Source organism: Rhipicephalus microplus, chromosome X (assembly GCF_043290135.1).
Source record: "Rhipicephalus microplus isolate Deutch F79 chromosome X, USDA_Rmic, whole genome shotgun sequence".
In the NCBI taxonomy this organism is placed as follows: Eukaryota; Metazoa; Arthropoda; class Arachnida; order Ixodida; family Ixodidae; genus Rhipicephalus; species Rhipicephalus microplus.
Window position 1 is genome coordinate 403626476 of NC_134710.1, and position 25526 is coordinate 403652001.

The 25526-nt window shown below is 44.1% G+C and overlaps 2 protein-coding genes across 5 annotated transcripts in view; one reads left to right on the top strand and one right to left on the bottom strand.

Annotated features, from left to right (window-relative positions):
- The window catches only part of LOC119161865 (zinc finger CCHC domain-containing protein 24), a 251549-nt gene that overhangs the window by 22954 nt on the left and 203069 nt on the right, over positions 1–25526 (top strand). The gene's annotated exons all lie outside the window — the stretch shown is intronic.
- LOC119160949 (sodium-coupled monocarboxylate transporter 2) overlaps positions 1–25526 on the bottom strand; it is a 77964-nt gene that overhangs the window by 4561 nt on the left and 47877 nt on the right. For 2 of the 3 annotated variants that reach the window (XM_075880190.1, XM_075880191.1), the window contains exons 7-13: positions 22883–23012; positions 22717–22805; positions 21489–21598; positions 20360–20427; positions 18728–18814; positions 17714–17889; positions 13020–13123 (exon numbers count right to left, since the gene is read on the bottom strand). In XM_075880190.1, the coding sequence (XP_075736305.1) occupies positions 13020–13123; positions 17714–17889; positions 18728–18814; positions 20360–20427; positions 21489–21598; positions 22717–22805; positions 22883–23012 (764 nt within the window). The remainder of the gene's footprint in view (positions 1–13019; positions 13124–17713; positions 17890–18727; positions 18815–20359; positions 20428–21488; positions 21599–22716; positions 22806–22882; positions 23013–25526) is intronic. The other variant, XR_012887556.1, reaches the window with a different exon arrangement.

Here is a 25526-nt window from a genome sequence, read left to right on the forward strand (position 1 = left end):
TTGGGCGGTGTTTTCAAACCAGAGGCATCCTCTTTCATTTGTTTTGTCGTTCCACTGAGTGTAGAAGTGCACCCATGCAATAAATGTGCCAGAAACTCTTCGTGATGCTGTCTACTAGAGGCACGGGGTGCTTAAATTTGTTTTGAAGCTTTTAACAACTGCACTAAGGCTGTTTTAAAACATTTAGCATGGTTGCCTCTGAGATCCGCACCGGACGAGCGTCATAGAAAATCGCGACCGTAGCTAAACCCGAGACCACTTGGTAATTTTCATGGTCAGCCTGTACATTCTAGCGCGCTGCTTTGCCGGGGCGCGTTGCCTTTGTTCTCACTGACTGCTAGCCCCCGAGCACGTGGGGCTGGGTGATTAGCTATTAGGGGTGAAGCTCCTAAAGCCGTGTGTCTGTTCCTCCTAGCTCGTGGTGCGTGACCGCCAAGTTAATGAGTCACCCAGCAGGTGCGGACGGATGGACGGACGGATGGATAAACGGACGGACAGACAGACAGACAGACAGACAGACAGACAGACAGACAGACAGACAGACAGACAGACAGACAGACAGACAGACAGACAGACAGACAAACGATTCACGGTTTACCAAGAAAACCCTCCTAAGCTTCACCCCACTCATCATTCACTCGGTGCATATGCCGCGATTTTTTTAGCTGAATGGTAAACTTGGATAGTTAGGCCAGGACATGCTACGAACAAACCAATTACACCAAGTCATGACAAGGTTGAAGTAATTACGCCATATCTTGAAAAGACCGTGCTATTGAAGCCATGTAAAGCTATAACTGGGACAACTAAAGCATGCTAGTTGATGAGCTAACTAAACTATGCTGATTAACGCTATGATTATTATGAACACGCTAAGTAAAACCATGCTGATTAGCCCTTACTAATAATATTACAATTAGTATCCTGCTAATCAGGATTACGTTTAATATATCTATACTAATCACGCCTTTGCTAAGTGTGCCCGAGATAATTGTCTTTTATTTGAAGCCTTATAAAGAAGACAACACAGCAAAGTGTAATGGTCGTCAAGCCTCAGTCAATTAGTTAAATGAAATTAAGACAGCAGATGTGGTCTTCACTTTGAAGCCGAGCAAGCACATGTGTGGATGACCAACTTAAAAAGCTGCAAGAAGCTAGGTTATACAACCTCCTCTATGGCTCCAACCTTGCACAAGTAGTGTAAGCTCACCAAATTATTTTATATGCAAACAAGCTTCTGTGTAGCGTTTTTGCATCAAACGCTTGACTGTCACACTGGCATCATCACAGCCACTAATGTAACTCGGGCCTTCTCACATTCAACGAGTTTGTATCCGAGTTCATGCGTCAATCAGTTTGATTAACAGACGCCCGCGGAGAAAATCGGGTACGTCCACCACGTTTGCTGTTGCCCAGGACGCTTGGAGCAGCCCTCACATCTAACGGCACTATTATTCTATCAGCTTTATCACGCAGACTACGCACACACGCATGCAGAAGTAAAAGTGATATCACCACGCGGCTACGGTGTCCCGTATTCAATTTCACCGCGCTCACGACGTATCCAATCACAGCCGCGTTGCCGCCATGATGGGAGCGCCCCTGGTGGCCACCTGTCCTAATATTTATCTGCAGTATTTGATAGAAGCGAACCGAGCAGCACCAGAGTGCTGTGTTTGTACCCTTGCTGCCTTCGAGAGCGGACATTTCCATGCTGCAGATGGAACAAAAGAACCTGTTCCAAAGAGGACAAATGCACACGAACAGGCCTGTGGGAGGTACGTGTTGAGTTGGCGTAACGATAGCGCGACAATGACGCTGACGTCGTTGCACTGTTCAAATGTTGGCTGAGTGGCGGCGCTGACGTGTTCGCACGCGGTGTTTCTTTTATAACCACCGCCGATGTTCCACATGCGTTTCTATCGCCATGCGCCTTCTTCTAGCCATTTGTATTAACGCTGCTATCACGCGCTCCGCACTTTCTTCATTCCACGGCCACCGTTGAGCGGACTCGGAGCAAACTTGTGTGCCCAAGAAGCTCGTGCGATCCTGCATAGCACCCCTTGGTGTTTGTTGTATGGTGCGTTCTTTTGCTCCACAGTGATGTTATGAAGATTCAAGTTTGTTGTAGAACGATGCGTACGGAAGCGGCGGATGCCTTCGTGTACTGTGTTAGAAAGGTTCTCATCGTGATCAGGCAGAGAGGCCTTGCTGCGAGCATCAGTGGCACATCGCTGCGTGTAAACAAGATCTCGTTGCGACACATCACTACAAAACCAATGTCCTGGACAATTCTTTTTTGGTGTTTCGTTTTGCCCCCAGAGTGAAATTACGAATACGGATGCTCGACCAACTACAAAGCCTACGGGAGCAGCGAGTGCGTTTGTGCGTTTTTTGTCGGACATTGTGAAATGTAACAAGACCAGTTCCAGGTGAAATGAGTCAAGCCGACTTGGATGAAGCATGTCTCAACAAAATAATAAAAAATATTTGTGAAAGTGAGCTCCAACGCAGATTCGTAGCTACCAGTTTAGCACGTGAACTACCGTAAACTGCACTGGTAAAGAGAGCAGAACGTAGCATCAGTAGCGACTTTCAAAAGTTGTGTCTTCCTGCTGTTCACTAAAGCTGAAAATTAGTCAACGATTTTTTTTTTTAATTAGTAGTGATTAGATGTCAGTCACACTGCATTCCATACAATCTCAGCCCATATGTGAAACATCAAGAAGTTTTTGTCAAACAGCACCGAATTCCCAAAGAATTACCTTTTCACGATTTAAAACTTAAGCAGTCTTTGAGATATAAAGTCCCAATTATGCCGAGAAACATACGTTTTAGAAATACTATAGAACTTTTAGAGCGAAACTATTTCTTCGGGTGCGTCACGAAGAAAAGCAGCAGCCGCGTTTCGGTCAACTAGATGGGGTGACCTCTCCGAATTTCTTATATATCCGACTACAGTCTGATTCGCCATGCCAAAAGCTGAGCGTCACAAAATATTGGTAGCTGATTAGGCACATCGTCAAGTAATCCTAATGTTGGCGAGTAGAAAATAAATGAAAGCGAATACAGAGATATTTAGAATGTGACAACCCTAATATACGGGCTTTTACGGGCCATAACTAGGACATGATTATGATGCCCGTCATAGTGGAGGGCTCCGGAAATTTAGACCATCTAGAGTTTTTTGACGTGCACTGACACGGGGAACTATAAGGACCTCTTGCATTTTGTCTCCATCAAAATGCACCTGCCATAACTGGGATCAAGATCGAGACCTTCAGGTCAGGAACCGAGTGCCGTAACCACTGCAACACTGCGCCGGCCGTTTTTAAAACGAAAAATATGCACTTTCCTATGTGCTTGATATATTTATCTTTCAAGCCTCCGTTCACAAACAAATGCACAATTGTGCGTATACACAACCAATGTAACTTTGCTGCGGCATGATTGTAAAGTTGATTATGTGCCTGGAATAACTAGAGGTTTTCTTCAATTTCATGACCATGATACTTTTAAATGTACCAGTCGTTATAATAACACCTAGTATCCTTAGAAGGATATCTTACAGTTTTATACGTTTATTATTAGTCCACCACTTTGGGCTTTGCAGATGCCACAATCTGCAGCTGCACAAACTGATGGACTGCAGATGCAGGTCGTGTGTTAGGTTCGTGGCTGCGATGGTCGCATTCCGCCTCAATGAGTGCAAGGCCACTCGTTTATGTGGTGCTTTGAGTATTAAAACCCCAGCTTATCCCCCCCCCTCTCTTCCTGGGCAAGAAAATGAACCTGGCACTCCCCATTACGGTGTCGTTAAAATCATGTGCGCTGTTTAGAACTCAGAAGTGTTCAGAGAAGAGATTCATGTATATAAAAAAAGAAAATAGTAGGACGGAATAAAGCAAAACGAGTATTCAGATGACTACACAAAATGCCAATTAAAGTGACAGTCCTCTAATGATGACTCTCACGAAATGCAGGCACTGAATTTTATATTCTTGTGTACTCTACTCGCACTGCTGTTTCTTCTTAGAATCCGTACAAAAAGATACGTTCTGTTATGCGTTCTGTGCTTTAGTGGTTAGTAGTGGGTTTCCTCCTGAAGCTGCTTTTGCTGCCAGGGTAGCACGACTCAGTCGATCAATTACTCAGCCATTAGTTGCGTCCTCCAAGACAATTTTGTGCCATCTTTTTTGACTGAGTAACCCAACCCAATGGAACCCAAACTAGAGATATAGAAAGCAAAACGAGAGGAATGGATGTCTAAGAGACGAGCATCCGATTTGCTGTCGCACAACATAGAGTTAGAGGATGGCGACTCAAAGAAAAAAAACGTAATGAGAGGGAGCATCGCACACATACACGCAGACGCACAGCAGGGCTACTAGGCCTCTGTGGCCAGAGCTTATAAACAGTGCAATGCGTCAAAAATGACCTGGACGAATTGCGCTCAAATGAATAAAAAGATAAAAAAATTGATAATAAATAAATAAATAAATAAATAAATAAGTGCAAGCGTCGCATGCCTCCTGCAAACGGGTAGTATTCCAAAATATTGCACAAAGAGCAGAGGGCGATTTGCCGAAGCTTTCCAAGTGTAAGTGCTCAGCTTTTAGCTTGATATGCAAGCATCATGACTGGCTAAAATTTTCTCTTACGAACATGTCAAGCGCAAATTGATGTTATGAACACGGGCCAAGAATAATATAAGAAATGGGCTTGTGCACGTTACTAAAAAAAAAAAGAATCTCAGCCACCCATGATTCTGAAAGAATTGGTTTATGTTTACCAGCAATTCAAACCACATTTATTTCTTCATTTTTTTTCGTGTGTTGGTTCTGTAGTAGAGTCTCGTGTGGCTTCTTAACCGTGGCAACGCGTTGCAGTTCATTTAAACGGCAGTTAAACACCCTCAAAACTTACAAATAACTGTGATTGTCTGCAAGTGTTTCCTTCTTTTCGACAGAATTCGTGATGCGAGCTGTCTTTTCACGTCATATCGGGCGAAGATAAACTTTGATTGGTCCATATGTGAGATAAATTAATTGTGAATTGTCTCTAACGGTGCTCATCTATGCAGTCGCTAGCTAATTATGCTTCGACTGGCGTGACTACCTTGCAAGATCAAGAAATTTCACTCCGTTTGGGTTTGTGAGGGCGCAAGCACCGGTAACAGCACTGAGTCGTCGAGCGCGAAACTTTGATAGGCTCAGCGTTTAGTGCTGGCATCGCCCACGTCCTTTTTAGGAAGAAATGAAGGGTGAGAAAGAGAGAGTGGCTGTAGTGAACCGCAGTGAAAACGAGAAGGTACTCTCTCGTCGTTCAAGTAGCCGTGATTAAGAGGCTCTTTAAAGTGACGACATCTCAGTATTTCCATTTGGTGTTCTGTGCCCGTGAACCGTTAACCAGTTTTGTGTCAGTCATCGAAGAAGACGGAAAATAGGAACCTGCGCCAGCCGGAGGACGTTCTTTTTCGTGTCTGATATTTTTGACAGTCGCGCCTGCTTGTATCTTTGTTCGAGCTCCTAGCTTGTGAGAGCTGGTGGAAGTGCAGGGTAACTTATGCACAGAACCCCTCCGAGCACAAGAAGCTCGAGCTCCCTACTGGTGGTTACGCCTGTTCAGCGCACCAGCCAAAGGATACGGGAATGGGCCCTGAGCTTAAACTTCTCCCGGAGAAGATGACGGCTCCAACCATCCCAGGTAGCGCCATCCCAAGCAGCTCCTACCCCGCCGGTATGGAAGGCACAACGCCAATCACTTATACGCTGCTCAAACCGCGAACACCGAATCCCTTAGACAGGGCTGCGCACGAAGATGTTGACTAGTCCACTACGATATTGTTGCCGCTCATAACATGTGGGGTGACTTAGACAAACTCAGGCAAACTCAGACATGTTTTTTTTCAGTCTGAACGATGGTGCACGTGTTTGCTACGAAAACCGTGCAGGTGTGCTCACTTCATGGGTTCAATTCAGATATGTCGCAATGTATGTTGAGGACATAACGTGCGTTTTTTGATGAGACAATCCCAACGTGCCGTAAGAGAAAAAGGTGCGATACCTAATGCGTGGAGCAAAAGAACAGTTGTTCGGTGGTCTCGTGTGAAGTGCGCCCAAGGCTACGTCAGAATTTCTTCCTGAATCGACCCTAATCGAAAGCCTATTTCGGACATGAACCCAGACATACGAACGACCAGTCAAGTTTGCTTTCGCTACGAATTACATGGGATATTTTGGGGGCTACATCGACTGCTTCCGAGAGCTCATGCGCTCAGTAATTCCCGAAGAACTGCGGAAGATATCAGTATCCCCAGTAAATACAGTCAGTTCTTTGCCCGGCGTCGTCCGAGACGAAGTTCAGGAGGCACTGCGAGAACCATCCTTGCAACAGAACCACAGCCGCTAAATAACTTCTCTCATATGTCGTACGCTCAAACTCTGTGCCAGTCAGCACCAGCTTTGGCTCCGCTTCACACCGCGGCCCCGGCCATGCCTCAGGCCATGCAAGAGGGCCTGTTCTACAGCGACCACCGACCGACTCCTCAAAACTCAGACGTGTGGTGTGCCAATGATCGACATCCACTTTGTTTTCACTGTGGCGAAGCTGGGAACATCTACAGACAGTGCACTTACCGAAAGCTGGGAGTTCGCGAAATCAGACAAACTCTCCACCTCCACGATTTGGCCATCGGCTTCCGGAAATTGCGAACTACGTTGCCCAGCAGCGCGGAGCCACATTTAGGCACCAATTAGGTTTCCCATCACCGTGGTGGTTCTCACCTAATCATTGCACCAGTGTGGGCGTTGTGCAGGGCCGGTAGCCTAACCACCAACGGGAATACTAGCCACACCGACCTTCGGGGACAAAGCTGCTCAGACTTGTCATTCTCAAGGCCCTCTATCAATGTGGACTGACAATACCGACAATATATCAACAACGACATCACCGACTGATTGAGAAAGAGTTTTCTTACAAATTCCTCTACGGCTAGATGTTCGTAAAGTCAGTGCTTTAGTGGAAACTGGTACGAACTATTTTATAATTAGCCAAAAACTGACTGCCCTTCTGACGAAAGAAATGACACCTTATGCTACATGGTATGAGCACGACAAGATTGCAATTTCATGGTTGAACGTTTGTCGCCAGTTTGAGCGTTCTCTGTCAGTGCTCTCGACACCTGAATATTGGCATAGATTTTTTCAGGATGCGTGGTGCTATAATTGACATTCGACGACGTCTCGTCACGTTTTCTACCGCAAACGCTGCAGCAGCTCATGCGGACCTCAGTCACCCCCGAGTGTCTCTTCACTTCGTCGGCGGCGATGTCACGTTACCACCCCGTACAATTGCCGTGGTTCTGGTGGCGTGTGACAGTGAAGCGGTCATGGAAAGCAGTCACTCCTTCCTGATGCCCCACGGTGTTGGCCTAGTGCGAAGCTTTGTTGACATTCGTTATAATCATTGCGACGGTCTTGCCACAAACTTCAGCTAGGAGCAGCAGCGCCCTTTTCCCTGAAACTGTCATCGGCTACGCCGATCTAACCACCAGTGTCACCTAGTGTTTTGCTTTCGAGGCCATCGGCACTGCTGAAGCACCTCTCCGCAGTGTCGACATCAATTCAACGCTTTCTGGAGAAAACAAGCAACGTCTGAGCGAGCTGTTGCTAAAAGTCCACATTTGTTTTGCACGTTCCTCGAATATACGTCAAACATTGATTATAAAACACCATATTATAACCTACGCACACCACATACGGCAGTAGCCTTATAGAGTTTCCCCCACCTAACGACATGCGATTCAAACGCAGGTTAAAGAAAGGCTTCAGGATGCCGTCATAGAGCCTTCAAGCAGCCCCAGATCGTCACCTGTCACTCCTGCAAAAAAAAAAAGATGGCGTGTCTCACTTTTCTGTCGACTACAGGAAGTTGAACAACGTCACAGAGGTGTGTACCCGTTGCCTAGAGTCGACGATTTTCTAGGCAGGCTGCGGTGCGCGAAGTATTTTTCCTCCATCGGCTTGAATAGTGGCTATTAGCAAATAGATGTCGATGAACGGAACCGAGAAAAAACGGCTTTTGTAACTCCGAATGGCCTTTGAGTATTCACAGTGCTCCCTTTCGGCCTTTTTTTCCCGCTCCAGCCACATTCCAACGAATGATGAACACCGTCCTCGCTGACCTCTAGTGGAAAAGCTGTCTTGTCTACCTCAACGACGTCGTTGTTTTTTTTTTTTTTGGTATCGTGTGACAAGCATCTTTATTGCCTTCGGAATGTACTTGAAGCCATTCAATCAGCCGATGCCACACTCAAGCCTGAGAAATATCATTTCAGCTACGAAGAACAAAGTTTTTCGGTCACGTGATAAGTGCCGCTGGTGTTCAGCGTGATGACGACAAGACAACTGCCATCGCCGCTTTTCCAGCTACAACTGACAAGAAAAGTCTTCGATGATTTCTGGGTCTGTGCACGTATTACCGGTGATTCATCAAAAATTTCTCCAAGATGGTGCAGCTGCTATCACGTCTCACGCCCGACGACACAGCATTTCTCTGGGCAGGTGAGCAGCAGACTGTCTTTGCTGAACTACAACACCGGCTATATTCTCCTCCCATGCTCGACCGTTTCGATGAAGATGCTGACACAGAAGTGCGCACTAATGCCAGCAATATAGGTCTTGGAGCTATCTTGGTGGAAAGACGAAGTAATTGAATGGATAATAGCCTATGCAAGCCGCACTCTGCCTCACGCTGACTCCATTTCACATCACAGAAAGAATATCTTGCGGTCATTTGGACTATCACAAAGTTTAGGCCATATATATACGAAACACCATTCAAAGTGATCACTGATCATCATGCTTTGTGCTGGTAGGCCGATCTACAAAGCTCCTCAGGGGGACTATAGCAACCGTTGAGTGTGCGCCTTAATGAATTTGTTGTCACAATCGTGTACAAGTCAGGAAAAAGGCATGAAGATGCCGACACGCTATCACGAGCACCTACATCAGATAGTACAGCCGACAATAAAGCAGCAGAAGAGCACGGCGCTTTCGTGATGACTCTCAGCGGGCCGAATCTGATCTCTCAACAACGAAATGACACCGATATAAGACTGATTATGAACCGCATAGAAGGTGACACCACGCTCATTTTTCGTCCGATGTCACGAACGTTGCCGTCATTTTGCCTACGAGATGGCAATTTGTACAAAATAAACGCTGGTGCTGGTGACAGCTCTCATCTTCTGGTCATGCCTGAAGCCCTCTGTGATGACGTGCTACTAGCTTGCCATGACGAGCCCACATCCAGCTATCTGAGCTGCTCAATAACTCTGAATCGGGCGCGACAACTCTAATACTGGCATAAAATGTTTTAAGAGTGCTGTTTCTTGGGTGAGTTGGAAATTCATAGCTTAATAAAGTATTTATCGCGCAACTGAGACAAGCAAAGAAAGAAAAGGAGGGGACAGGATAGGGCACCAGTCAAGCAACTAGTTACCTTATGCTGTCTCTTCCATTTTTCTTCGTTTGTCTCACTTGTGCCACAAATACTTTGTCAATCTAAAATGTCGGCCTGCGTAAAACGCTACGTGACTAAATGCCGTGAATGGCAGCGCCGCAAGACGCCACCTTTTAAGCCTGCTGGTCATCTACAACCCATCGATCCACCACGTACACCATTTCATCAAATAGAAATTGACCTCCTGGGCCGCTTCCTTTGCCTTTCTCTAGAAACTAATGAATTATTGTCGCAACCAATTTTTGGGCGCATTACGCTAAGACTAAGGCATTGACACGAGGGAGCGCATCCGTAGTTTCTCCTTTTTTAAGAATCAAATTGTGCTTTGGCATGGCACTCCATCATGCGTCATCACTGACCGAGGGACATCATTCACGGCGAAGCTCTGAATGTCATTATCAGGTTCAGTTACACAAGCAACCGAAAGAGCACTGCATACCATCTTCAGAGCAACGGTTTGAAGAAAAGGCTAAACAAAACGTTAGCCAACATGATTTTTACGTACGTGGATGTGCAGCAAAAAAAAAATTGAACAAAATCTTTCCGTACGTGTTATTTGCGTAGAACACTTCAACGCAGGAAACTGCATTTCACACCATTACGGCTCGTTTATGGTCGAGATGTCTGAATTATACTAGATGCAATCATTACTTATAAGTACATGGACCAGCTCAACTAATTAGCCTTCGACATTATTGAGTACATTTAGCAAACAGAGGAAGCGCGTCATCTCACCCATGTGTAGATCAAAGTGCAACAGTGTCCAGTTGCACTCTGGTATGACGTCCACTATAGAGAAGTTACCGATGAATCTGGTTACCAAGTTTCAATTTGGACACTCATTAGGCGGTGAGGTCTCAGCGAGAACTTCTTGAGGAAGTACTCTGCACTTTACAAAGTGCTCAGGAGTGTGAGCGAGGTGAACTGGGAAGTGGTTCCAAATGGAGGCTCGCCATCGTCTCAGCGCCGGTTACAACGATAGGAATTGCACACGTCTTCCACTTAAAGCCATACTTTACGTGGGTATGCGGGAATACCATGGTTGTATTGTGCCAGTGAATGCAAATCATGCAGTGACGCGAATTTTTTTTTTTTTTGGTGTGCCAGTGAGTTGTACGTGGGAACAGTGAATGCCGTTTATTTCTGACTACCATACCAGAAAGCATTTTATCTCGTGTGCCAGTTTGTTTAGTGTTTCGTATGTTTCCTATTTTGACCAACTTTGGGGTACGCTTTTTGTTTGAGCATCGGGCTGATGCCTCGTTGTGAGGAAGAATATTGTCACCTGGTGTTCTGTGCCCGTGAACAGTAAACCAGTTTTGTGCCAGTGAACGAAGACGGAGACTAGGAACCCGCGCCAGCCGAAGAACGCTCTTTTATATATCTGACATTTTTAACAGTCACGTCCGTTTGTGCCTTTGTTCTAGCTCTTCCCACTATCAGGAGTTGAATCTCTCTCTCTAACAAAACGTGAATTTCAACCACGCAACATGTAGTATAGTCTCTTCACTTCAAGTCTACATGCTTCTCTTCTCTTATCTGACGTAGATAACTGCTGCATAATCTCGTTCGCAACACATCAAAACAGCCTCTCCAAATATTACTGGTGAAGCGCGAAAAAAAAAGGAAGATTAGACTAACCCGGCTACGCTTCCGCACATGCTGTGGGAGTGCCTGGCCCAGTACAGACACACTAACGGCTACAACCCTTTCGTCGAAGCACCATGAGGCTCTGCGGATCCCTGCTCTTTACGACCAAACCTGGGTGATTCAGCACGCCCGTGAGGCGGCGTCGAGGCAAGCCCTTCACGTCCCCTCACGGGAGGCTTAGGCCCGGTCACCTAAACCTGCTTGTTTTTCATAATAAAGTTTATTCCTCCTCCTAGTGGAAAGAAAATGCTACATAGCTGCAGTCCACGTTCAAAGCGAAAGTCGCCTTCGCCGCAAATAATCTAGCCTGAAGTTTCGTTCACTAATTAATATTAATAGAGCAGATGTTTTACATGAACCATTTTCTTCAGTGTATTGTGTACTCAGTGCTCCTTTTTAACGTGATAGCGTTGAAGAGCTCGTTCCGCTCGAATTTTTTGGTTGGTTGGTGGCGCGTTTGGTTTTTCTGCGAAATTGTAGCTTTGGCCAGGAGCGAAAATTTGAGGTAGATGTAAGTTGAGATAAGAGCTGGAGGGCCTTTGCACTTTGGTTTTCCTGGCGGCACAGTTTAGGTCTCCAACGGGAAGCGAAGGCAGGCAAGCTATTGGGAAAGTGATATGTGCGTGTATTGTGTGTATGTGAGAGAGGGAGAGAGAGAGCATGCGTGCGTGTGGATATCGCTGTTACGTTCGACTCTTTAAGGCAACTCGGATTTCTCTTTTTTCAACGTCTCTGGGTCTGAGAAAACAGATAAACGAAGTGGAATAAAATTCAGCCGACTTATTTTTCTTACAGAACTTTGATTCAGCCACGTGCGTATTCTTGTTGTCCGAATACGCAAAGGTCTTTTTTTTTTTGCTCACTTGCTTACACGAGCCGGTACCTGATGCCCGAATCAACGTTCCCTTCACGAAAAATAAAACTATTTTGCGGTGTTTATAAAGAAGCAAGAAACGCACAAACAAATGTTTCTGGTTAGCAGATTCTTCGAGAATAACCAGTAGGTGCAGCAAGCTGACTGCCCTAGAATATTCGTGACACAAGTGTCAGCAAGGACGTGTTTATATTTTGCTGCACTCTGGACAAGTTTTCTTCACTGGAGACTTCCTGGCCATCGGCGCTTAATGACTACTCCTTTTGTATTTCATGGAGCAGTTCGGGGCGACGTCGAACACGCGCACGGCATCTGAACTATTCTGCACGCAACTCAGGGTCCAGACCGCAATACGAGAGGCATTTCGTTCGTAATAACGGCTTTTCATTGGCCACCCGCTCTCGCAGATCATGTTTTGTTTGTAACATAGAGATAGATTGTGCCCTGTGATGAATTTTGAACCAACTGCCAAAGCTTTTAGTTCATAAAAGCTCTTTCCCCCTCGGCTGGTTCATTTCGGCAACTTCTGACATCACTATTTGCCCATATACACTCTGCACTGTGACAAATAAATAAGTGCTCAAAGTGGCGGAAACATATATGAAACACGTGCTGTTTGTGCGGTTCCAAGATGCTTTGCCAGAGGAGCTATCTGAATTTGACACAAGAAATGCAAGCTGCATATATATCTGAAACTGAATATGACCTGATTGCAGGTATCAGATAAAAGAACTAAGACGGACATGGGCTGGAAGGACCGCATTCCGTTTAAGCTATTTTACAAATCAGCGCATGCTTGAATTCAACATGAACCAAATAGCTGAAATTATCACTTTACGGACATGCATGCTTGAATTCAACATGAACCAAATAGCTGAAATTATCACTTTACGGACATGCATGAGGCCTTAGTGAAAACATTTGCACTGATGAAGATCGTGTCTGAAGACGGTCACGAAAAAGCTATTACCTGTGAGAAGGCTGATAACAACTCCTACAGAAATGGTGGCAATCACGCTGAAGAAACTGCTCCAAAACGATGATAGACGATAGAGCATGAAGTCGTCTTCCGACCTGCGTGCACAGACATGCGACACGTGTAAACCTAAGCGCCACTGAATGCGTTCAACTATAAGAACAACAGGTAACAAAGCTGGTAGGCATTGCTTGGTACAAAAGTGTGGTTGGTAGTAGTGAGTGCTTTTGCAAAAAAGAATTTATTGCAGGAACCTCTTTGCGATTACGGCGTACGATAGTTAACCGCAAAGCTTTTCGGTGATCGATGTGTGGCCGCCATCGTTAACGCTACATGCGTCACCAGGATTCATTGTAAATGGCTGTTATGAGCAACCCTGGTGCAAGAGGCTTTTGTAAATACGGCTGTGAAAGACAAGTAGACCAAGAAACAAGAAATAAGCATAAAGGAAAAGCGAGGTGTCTGGGTGATGCGTCCACCCTGAAATTGCAGGAGAAATGAATGCAACGGCTGTCAGTATTCAAAGTGGTGGGAACTAGCGTTGCTTGACTTGCTTCGATATCGTCAGTGTTTTACTGTGCTGCATTTTTATTACGAGGACTATGAGTATAGTTAAAGTGAACGCTTGGGCGAGTTGGTACGACATGCCTAAAACAGCGCAGTTACAGAGGACGCACTCGTATATTGCACCGTTGTCGTAGATCACCCATGCATAAAGTGAGTCAGCGCTGCTTTCCGTGTACTTATTTGACTGGTCTTTAACGCTGTCTGAATTTCTAGTGTAAGTATAGCCTGCTCTACAACGACGTGCAGACTGGCAGGGGTTCCTTTACAGAGCTTCTGAGCTCGACAGCGTGGATTTAATCCCTGGCTATCGTGGCCACGCTTAAATGAGGTGTGAAATGGCTGCGCGTACGTATAGATTTATGTGGACGTTCACTCTTTCTAGCATGGTGGTCACCCCAGGTAACCACCTTTTCTTATTTTCTTTCTTGAAACACTTGAGCCCCACGCGTCGGATTTTAACGGCGCATATTTTAAAGCATTTGGCCATCTAACAGTGACGCTACTTCATTTAGGCTTCAATGCGACATGTTACGTTTCATTTCTTGTGGCTGGCGTTGTCCTCAAGGCGTGCTAAACGGCGAGTCCAAGATATTTTTATAAGTATATAAGTATATGCCGTTCCTACTACGCTGATAGTGGAAGAGAGTATGTTGTATGAGTAGCTAAGGCTACGGCTATGGAAATAAAGAGCTGTACTTTCACCGAAGGTGGCCAGTATAGACCCTTACTGCATGGTGGTCAACATAGGGGGACAAGCTCATATACTTATAACTAAAATTTCCAATTATTTTGTTTTTTTGCGAGAAAACTATTCTCTGCAATAGATTTCCCCATTTTTAAAATAAATCTGTGTCCCATTAAAAATAGAGTTCTGTGTATGAAAGAGTTAAAGAAGCCCATGTAATGCAATTCCCCCTGAACAACGTGCCTAATGATCTGTCGTAGTTCTGACAGTTAAAACACCATGAATGAATATCAGCGCACTAGCCTCGATTAAGTTTGCAATATGAAAAGCAATCTTAATCAGTAAATGCAATTGAAATATGTGCTAGAGATATAAAATTATTCTTTTATATTGAAGACTCTTTTGTAGAATAATATTAACTGCTACTCCCTTCCCTCTGAAAGTGCATATTCAGCGAAGTTACAGAAATATGCAACGATATTGAGGGGTGTATGTAATACTTTATTGTTTTTTATTCATTTATCAATTTATTTAGTAATACTGTCAATCCCGTAAGGGACGTTTACCGAAGTGGGATTAAAAAGTGCAAGAATCGTCATACACACGCACAAAGTTATACAATATTTACATAGGGTCACAAAAAGCAACAATAAGATATGATAATCATCATCGACCTATGATATTAAGAAGCGCGAAAAGTAACGCAAGTACACTTTGCCTCAGTTACTTATAAAGTGTTGCAGAAAAATGTAAGCACCCCCACCAAATAAAATTAAAAAAAAAGCAAGCCCATCGCATAACATTGACAACTCTTCCATGTTACATCACAAATATTTAATATAGAGCTAAGATGGACAATAATAAATGCAACAATGATAGTGTCGTTAACGTGGTACTGATAGCGGTGCTTGGCCAGCAAATTTATCAAATTTGTTAACAGTGACCACCATCTCCTATACAGCGCTCCATTCCCAAACAGCCCGGAAAGAACGATAATCTAAACGCATTGTCGGTGCAAAGGAACTATTGTAGTATCAGGTGGTACTTTTAACAGGTTTTTTCAGAAGTGTTGTGGGAAATTTAGGCGTCTGAAACTATTTTATCTTGTTATGCAGGCTGAGGTATAAATATTTGAGTTAGAACAGCACTGAAAGATTATTAACGTGGGAAAGCCCAGCTCTGATATAGCATCTGCGTAGGCGAGACGCTTTGTCCATATCTGTAAAACATAAAACTTAAGACTTTACGCAGTATATATATATATATATATATATATATATATATATATATATATATATATATATATATATATATGTGTGTGTGTGTGTGTGTGTGTGTGTGTGTAAGTGACCATAGCATTGCATGTAGTCAAGTGCAGCACTGCAGAATAGTTGACACTACACGAACTTTAGAGTTTATTTGAAAAGAAGTTCCGAAACCTGGCGTAGCTCTTTGGTAGAACACTTATTTGCCACGCGAAATGCAGGAGTTTGATTCCTTCTGAGACTCTGGCATTTATTCTTAGCATTCGTTGCGTCAATGCTGCTGATAAAAGACAGACAGAGATACAGAAAGACAGAGAGACCGACAGACAGAAAGATAAAGAATTTCAATAAGGTCCTGAGGGACTAGCCAGGAAGAATCCACTGGGGCCCTCGGCTCGCTGCTGCCTGCTCCCATGTCGGAATCTGTTGAAATTGGGAGGCCATGCCTCTTCACTCTTTTCAGGCCTTTTGGACAGCACACACCTTCGGGCGGAACATACCCACCAACGGGTATGTGCCACACATCTGGCGGCAAGTATTTGACGACCTACAAAACAGGATTGTGACAATATTCGTGTCATGACAAGCGAGTCATATTCTTTAAACTATCTTAGCCTTCCATGCTATTTTTAGTTTACTCCAAGTTTATGGGGTGATCACGAGAGCACCCAGACGTAGGGGGCTAGATATATAGATAGATAGATAGATAGATAGATAAATAGATAAACAGATAGATAGATAGATAGATAGATAGATAGATAGATAGATAGATAGATAGATAGATAGATACTCAAAGTACCTCCAGTACGCGAAAAAATGTCACATTTAAAAAAGTATTACCAGTGCCAGGAACTGCAGGCGTTTCTTGAATGAACGTGGGAGCTATAATATCTGAAACTGATTCATAGTTGAACATTCTAGTTGTTTAAGTCGTACGTGAGACGTGAGTGCACGCTTCCTAATGAAATATACTATCAGAACGTCAGGGTGTTTGTGTCACTGGCGCGGCATTTTGCATGGTCATGTAACTTTTGGCATCGCAGAAAGACCCACAGGAAGCATGTGAAAGTCGCCCACTCCTGTCATAGCACGCAGAAAACGCCAACGCCGCAGGAACGACATTTATGCATCCCAGTATCAGCCGCCATCGTGCGCCAGGTAGCTTATCTTCTAGGCAACGAGGCACTGGTTCCAATGCACGCTTGTGTGCACGGCGTGCGTCGCTCACAGCATGCATCGTCCGACGCTTCGGTGCGGCGTCCACCGATTCACCAGCGCCAGCAGTTATAGTAGAGATATATGTAGTACACGCTGTGGCCTACATACGAGTTCCCGCAATGAGTATACGATGCAGGTGATGCGTGGGACGCTGCCCGTAATCCATTTATTCCTTTTCTTGTATGAATGCTTCTAGCGTCGCGATGTATTTTACCACGTAGGAGATCTTTTCTAAAACCAGCCTAATTAAGAAATACACAAGGGTGCCCAAGCAATTGCTGTGATGGGAAAATGCGAGAGCATTGTTTGTCGCTAACTGAGTCACTCAGTTTAGCGTTGCGCCGGAACGTTGCTGCGTTCGCAGGTGGTCTTTTTCATCACGTGGACTGTGTGGTATCTATCCCCTTATTTCTTGTGCCTTGCGCGTTCATCATCTGTTTCTTGTGGCGTGAGCAGGCTATAATGTGCCCCTCTCTCGCACTGGCGTTAATTAACTGCAGCTCACAATGCTCGCGCCGCAGTTGCTGGATCTGATGGTCACTTTCGAGAGCCACTTAGTCAATCGTCCACCAACGTTTGTTTCGTAACGATAGTTTTTTCAGCGTTTTGGTTTGCAATGCTTAGTTTCGCGAACAATCGCATAAACAGCCTCAGAATGACGTAAATTGTGAGCTGATTTTTGGCTATAGATTTTTCGTAACATTGGGATCAAATTAGCCAAGGGATGCTGTCTCATTAAAAACGTACAATAATGTCAAACGGCTACGTACTGAAGGCTGATGACTAAGCAGACAACACCCGCAGCTGTGTTGCGAAAAAAAAAACTATGACTTCGTGGTAGACATGTAAGCTTTAGATGAAACAACGCAAACAAGAGGTATGTCACCGTCGGTGCAAACATAAAATATTATAATTTAGCGCGGCGGCCCCAGAATGAATGAATGAGCACATACCGTGCGAAGTTCGTCGTGTTTGACAGATACTGTGTCGTATTGAATTCGGTCGTCGTATTGTCGGCGCAATAGTCCATTGTTACCGGCATGCGATCAGGAAGGATACCGCTTCGCAGTCTACCGATCATGTGCCATATCTGGAAGGCAATGGTAAGACATGCCGCCGCTCCTGCTCCCTACAGAGGAGAGTGAACGTGGACCAGCGATGTAAGTTCATACACGTGATCTTGAAAGTCTGTGCCGGAAACCAAAACACGCTCACTCTGTATCATGACAAACAGTGACGCCACAGTGGGAACAAAACGCATTTAAGCATAAAATGTTGAAATAGAAACAAACCCTTTGCTGCTCTTGAGGAAGCTGTGCACAATGCCTATAAAACTTGCGGTGGAAGCACATAATATGCCACTAAACAGATGTACCTGGTTACGTGCTCAGTACTCTGAGTTAGCAAGAAAATGTCGAGTCGAACTTACCCTTTCTCTTGAATTTGCTTCAGACAGTGCATCAGGAGAAAAGAGCGAATATACGAGTATAGTCAAGTGTACATCTCGACATAAGAACATTGGGCAGAGGCGAGATAGACGGGTTTAGGATCTGCCCATTAGCCGCGCATTCTCTTTTTCTCGCGCATCCTGAGCACGTGTAAGGTATACACAATGAACACTGTTGCGTACTTATTCATATTTACAGTCACTAGTTTGGTAGGCTTCGCATTTTCTTCACGGGTGACAATTGATATAATGAACGGCAATGAAATGCACGTGTCCGCACTTGTTTTCCTGTTTAAATGCCGGGTGGTTTGAGGTGATTAGAGGTGAAGAAAGCACGTGCGTTTTTTAATTCTAATTCACCTGGTCAGTTATTGGCCGCGCGTTGCCAAAAGCAATATTTTTCTTACTGTTCTGGAGTGTGCAATTAACATGCGTGTGTGTGCCCTTCCGTTATCCTGCCAATGTCGTAAAGTTTCGGCCGCTGGGAAGTCATGACATGCCAAACAGTTTTTATGCTCACCTTGGAGTTGGCGAAAGGGAAGAGGATTGCGAGCACGAGGAGGCCGACGAAGGGGCCTGTCACGGCACTGTTGATCAGCAGGAAAATCTGCCAACAAATTTTGCTATTTAGGAGTTTGAAATGAAAGTACAAGCAACTCATCCGCCATACCCCACGCACCTATAATGAAGTGCTGCAACCTTTGCGCAAAATCAGCAAGAACGCATTGCTGGCTATTGAGAAGCCGGAGTATCGACGGGGAACTTCCTGCTTCAAAAGTACTGACAACAGTAATTGCAACCATAAGCGTTGTTAACCATGCGCAATTAGTTTAGCTATATGTGAATATTTCACTGCCACTTTATATGTCAAACTAGTTAAAAGGTTTCAGGGTAAACAACATTTGGTCACTGCAGAGTTGTTTTAGAAGATAATTCAGTTATTTGCGTAACTCGAAGTATGCGCGAATAACTACCGCGTGTACTTGACAGTTCACGTTTTCTTTACAAAATGAAGTGGAAAGTGCACGCAAGAAGGAGGCCGTATATAGTTTGTGGTTTTTAAAAAATCTTTGTCCTGTGAAATTGTATGCTAGTTTGTTCAAGCGATTCACTTTATCTGACTGTCTCCGTCCTTCTTCCTCGCCCTTCGTGTTCTATAGCTTCTTTTTCTGCTTCGTTTTCTCTTAGATAAAAAGCGAAGTGTCTTTGAACATTTTTTAGCTATCAGTAAGTAACTATGTTGTGCGCTTTGTTTTCTTTCTTTTTTCTAAATATTGTCACGGGGTCGTGACGTGGCCGTATGCTGATTGGAGACAAACAGCTTCTGCTCACCGCCATCGTGGTTGGCGAGTATGTTCTTTCACAAACATTTTATGCGTCACATCAATTTCTCGAGCACCAGGCCAGTATTTTGTTCATTTAGCACATAACAAGGCGACAGAAAAGATGTAGCGAACGCACTCGACAGACACCGAACTATAAGAAAAGGTTGGTTCCGAAAGGCGAAGCACGTGAGCGTTTAATTTCTGCTGCTAATTGTTTTATCTTAATTTTGTGGGACAGTATGGTGCAAGGAATAGCATAATATTTGTGTTGCTTAGTGACAACGATATTTCTATAATCGGGCTAATTTAATTGTTAAGTCTGCTGAAAGTAGTCCTAATAAGCCAGTGAACTACAATACGCTCACTTGACGAGGTGCACATGGCAGCCGCCGAGACGCCAAAACTCCACTCTGCATAATCTGAACTGAATTTCTAGACATGCATCGCCTGTCGTCAATATTGAAGTGTTTTTAATAAACCATGCAGCCAGGACCCTACTCTATTATACTCATGTAATACGTACTGTCGCGTTCGGTGCCCAAGAAAACAGAAACGCGTAATGCATCTGTGTTAACAGCGGCCAATAACCTCAGCTTCTCGCGATACTTTAGCCTCTTGAGATTGACAAACCCGTACCTTTGTCGCTTTCTCCGTATTACAGAAGCTAAGTCAGTTCCCTAATATGAAACAGTAGTCATTGGCCTGTGACAAATATGGTGCATTTAACCCAAATCTGCTTGAACAATACATTTTTTGTCAGCAGTGTTAACACACGGAGACTGTCATCTTCATTTCTAATATTGCACATTTTCATATCGTGTACTTACTCTCATCGTAGAGCCAATGAAAGGAACCGCCAGGCTGTAAGCAGTCATAACTATACCTGATGCAAAGGCTGAAAATGAGCATTTGTAAGAAAAAGCCAGTCACGAACGCACAGTAACTGCGTATGTGGGTACTTGTCTCGCGATTTCCTGTAAGCATTGCGTATTTCTTTCTTTGTTTCTTTCTTTCTTTTTCTTCGTGCACAAAGTAGGTTGTGCAATTTGGGAGAGGGTCTAAATGTATAAATTTAGTATATAAGTAGAAATGACGTAGGTGAGCTGAAATAAATAAAGAAGTGAACTGTGTGCTTTCGTTTGTGCAGGGAAAAAGCTACGCATTAGGATGCTATTCTAATTATTAAAGGGGCCCTGCAACACTTGTTCAGCATGGTAGGAAACACTGCCAATCAGAAGTCCGAGGCTCCTGAGAACACGTGAAGCCAACTGGTGGAACACGTGAAGCCAATATAGCGCAACTGGTGGCCTGGAACTTACAATTAATTCTAAAATTCAGCTACAAATCGCTCCTTCTTCTCTTTACAATTTATTTCATACACCAAAATTACTGCGCCACATGCCCACAGTTCATGGTTGTTAGCTGATTTGAGCACCACAAGCCGCATAGCTACCGTGGAGCCGCTGCATGTTACCACGTGGGTGCCCACACTCGCATTCGCGATTACGCTCAAAGCAAGCGTCGCGCTCGAGGAAAACATTAAAAAGAAAGTGTCTTGGACCATGACACGGCTGATGAAAGGACACACACTCTCACCCCTTGTTACGCCCCCCCCCCCCGCCAAGCGTAGCTTTCAGCACCCTCACTCGTACGACGCTAGCACTTGGTGGATTCTAAATGTACTGGCGGGAGTTTATTCATGAGGAAATAAGCTGTTTTTTGATCGAACCGTTATTTCGCTACTTGGGAGAGTGTTGCAAGGCCTCTCTGGTATAACGTGGCCTAATGGAAGGGGTAGACAACCGCAATAAAGGTGTAGGTTATCGCGGACATGTCATAATGAGAGGTAAATTTTCTAAGACAGGATATAGCGATTAAGTGTATTGTGAAACTATAAAGTGACCTTGCACTGCGCCTAATATGTGGTGTAAGGTTTGTGGTAAATTCCAAGATTACCAAGTCCTTTTGTAGCCCTGGAAGCCCACGCTTCCTTTATTGGGAAGTACTGGGAAGCAACGTCGACGTACAAGACGGCCGCTTGCGAGTTGATGATGGATGAAACAGCGCTGAAACAAAACGAGGTGCCAGATCGATTGAAAAGCGGTGACTATTCATTTTTGAGTATTGAGTATCAAGTCCGCACAGTGACGAATTTTTGCACTATTGGTGCTCAAATTTCTGCGGCAAGCCGAGGGGGCTTCGCCAAAGCTATGATGTGCTGCAATGCACGTTGATCGCGGGTTCTATTACAGGCCTCGGTGAGCAATGTCAAAAAAAAAAATTATTCAGTGGAAAGCCGTGGGCCACGCGTTTGAGAATCTTGCTCTATATGGTATGCCCAGCATAATATTTGGTTTGAACTTTCTTTTACCACAAATGCAAGCACAATGCGCTTATGGGGATACCAGCCGAGAATTTATTGGCGTAAGCGCTTGAGAACTGTTGAAGAAAATTTTGTTTTCTTGCTTTGATGATGTTTACAAGGACTATACACCCCCCCCCCCAAAAAAAAAAAAAAAAACGCTTACGTGGTTCGTAACAGAAGTGTGCCAAGTATAGATTCAGCCACGGGATCCAACCGTACCACGCTGAGATAATGCTGAACATTGCGCGTCCTATGTCTGTTCATTAGAGCGGAACATGCGAGAGCCAAATATAAGCTTAGCCGGCCCCGGTGGTCTAGTGGCTAAGGCATTTGGCTGTTGATCCGCAGGTTGTGAGATAGAGTCCCGTCCATGGTGGCCACATTTTAGATGGATACTTTGGGACCTTGAACCCCACATATTTATCAATCGATGGACGCGATAATGCTTGATGCCCATGTGCTTAGACCTAGATGCATTTAAAAAACCCCAGATGCTCCAAATTTCCGAAGCCCACCCCTACGGCGTCTCTAACTTCCACATGGTGGTTTTCATAACCAAACCTGTTCTTTAATTCTTAATATTCTTCAGTGGGCAGAATACAATTCTGGTGTGCGTGTACATCATCAACAGCGTGCAATTGTCGCATATGGCGGATACTAAAAAAAGCATAACATAGAGCAAAACAAACTATTGCATTATGCTGGTTTCTGTATCTAGTTCTTCGAGAACCAACGTCACAAAACACTGCGTGCAAAGTTTGCGACATATCGCATGTTTTGAGGGGTCGGACATTGCATGCGTATAGTGTCATGACTCACCTTGTAGAGGAGCTCACTACTCCGGCCAGAAATATACCAGAAAATCCCAACACAGGTGCCAGCTCATTTTTCACGTAATAAGGGAGAATCTGCAGGAAATAGTCGAGATGAATTGTGCAAGGCTCTGATTGACACGTGGCTGTGTGCGGAATGCGCTTTGATTTACCTGGTCTACCGTTGATATGGATTTCGACAGCAGCGGATCACAGTCTCGAAACCTATAGATTAGGGCTGCAGCTCCTGCCATCAGAACCAGGTAGTACAGAGCGGAAAACCATACTCCGACTATGGCAGTTCTGCAAGGTGACACGAGAATCACCAGGAAGGGGAACGGAACGCGATGTATATTCAGCTTTCTCTCAAGCAGCGTTACTTCCGTGTCATCAAAACATGCTCCATATAAGCACTTTAGTTTTTCTGTAGTACCGTTGTTTAATGTCAATACCCTTATAAAAATGACTGTTGATTTTCAATCGTCGAACTGAGATTGAATGATTGACTCAATTGATCATCAATGGTTCCAAAATACTCATTGACTTCCTTCAATACTTCGTCGACAATATTTCTGTTGAGCATTTTGCAATAAAAATGTCGCTAACTTCTTTTTATTGAAATATCATTGAGGAAGTATTTCGTAAACAATATTTCTGTTGACCACTTAGCAATAAATATTTTATCATATCATTTCTATCAAAAAAAACATGAACGAAATATTTCGTAAACAATATTTCTGTTGAACATTTTCCAATGAACATTTTTATTGTCTCATTTCTATCAAATAACCATCGACGAACGATTTTGTAAACAATGTTTCTGTTGATCACTTCCCAATAAAATTTTTATTGTCTCATTTCTATCAAAGAAACCATGGACGAAATATATATGACCCCATCTGCACGCGGACGTTCACGAAAGAGATGTGCAGAAGCATTATTTATTTGGAGGGAGACCTACCTGTCCGCAGCTAATTTGTGTACGTCATACTTCAGCTTGGTGCGCGTTTTGGCATTCACTTGAGCAGTGGTGTGATGCTGAATAAAGGTAAGAAGAGCCACTCCCCATAAATAAGATCAGTTAAAGACTGAAAATGAGTAAAAACCACTCTATATATAGAAAGAATGCGCATAAATTCTAATTGCAGAAATAAGTAATCTTCGAAATGCTAAAAAGGCGCTGCTGCCCCAGTGTGCAGCTCGCGGCAGTTCGCGTGTACGAAATACAAATGTTGGAGTAGGCACGCTAAAATACCCATGCAAAGTTCACGTGCGAAAGCGCACTGCCTTCAAACAGCTGAGAATGGGCTGTTGTCACTGACACGCGTGTACCTCCCGACACAAATCAGTGAAATGGCTCACAGGCCACGCACTTGCGAGAAACATAAGTAGGTTTCGACAGCCGAACACAGCCTCATCGCACTGGTATCCAGGTATTTCGGTGAGCGAAACACCCGTGGTTCACGAAGAAGCACTAAAACGACGCACAAACACATGTTAATCGTTCTTGTAGAGTGTCGCACCACGAACCGAAGTCGAACCCGAAAGCGCTCACCGTTGTTGTCTCGAGTTCATGAAGCCGTACAAACAATGCGATGATCGAATGTATGCGCAAAAACATGCATATGGCACAAAAAAAGTCCAAAGTTCTACCAACGGTTTGCAAAAAGCCACTTGGTAGATATATACCCGCAAAATGCCTCGCCTTCACGCGGTGGGTATGACATATGCTTCACGTGCATGAGGGCCCGAGTTCAATTTCAATAATTGGGTGGTCCTCAGATATAGGTGGTTGTGATACTAAAGGTTTTCTAATCACTTGTGGTAATAATGTCTACCACATTATTGGCGAGAAACTGCTTTCGAGTGCACAAAAATAATTTTTTTTCCGCATTAATGAACCATTGATGGCTTTCAATTGAAAGTCGTGGGCCAATTTTCAATGCTTGTCAACAGTTGCCTTTGTGATATTTTAATTGATCCACAACGTATTTTCCATCGCCATTTATTTTCTCTCAATGAAAAATCTAATCGAGCTCATTGATGGCTTTCAATTGAAAGTCATGGGCCAATTTTCAATAGTAGTCAACAATTTCCTCAGCGGTATTTTAATTGAACCGTCATTTATTTCCCATCCCATCTGTTGCCATTGCTCAATAACTTCTCTTTGTTTTTTCAATAAGAAGTTTTGTAAGGGCATCGACGATGGTGGTCTAGTGGTTATGGTTTGATGTCATGAAAAAAGACAGACATCTACATACATCCTCTGCGAGGGTGCCCGCCCTACTGCATGCTAGTGTTGCTTCTGCTTCCGTTGACTATCTTCAATAAATACGTGAAAAACATCAGAAGTCAAATAAAGTAGCTAAATGGTCGCGAATAATCTTTGAGAGCTGTCCAACTGGTGCGTAAGCGTAGACTGTTATTGTAGGTTTAATCTGTCCTGGAACTTTGTTTTCGGGTGGCATTGGCGTGGCCTGTATCATTTTTCAAGCTCTCACCAGTGTATGCAACGGCCCCACAGCAGGTGCATTGTGCAACTACGTAAACGCGTCTTTGGCATCACATGTTCCCAAAGTAGTAATTTTTCTGATACATACAATTTCCCACGTCGACATTACATGTTTTCTAGAGAAGGTTTTCACTTCCCTACCACAAAATTCAACTAGACCTTCACAAAAAAAATGTTCCTCATTCAGATTTGTTTTGCACTTCGGGTACGAAGCATTTATATAGGTCAAATATATACACATTCTGCAAGCGTGGTTGGGTAGAACAGTGCTTATGACTCACGCCTTAACAGCGTTGGGGCCTCGG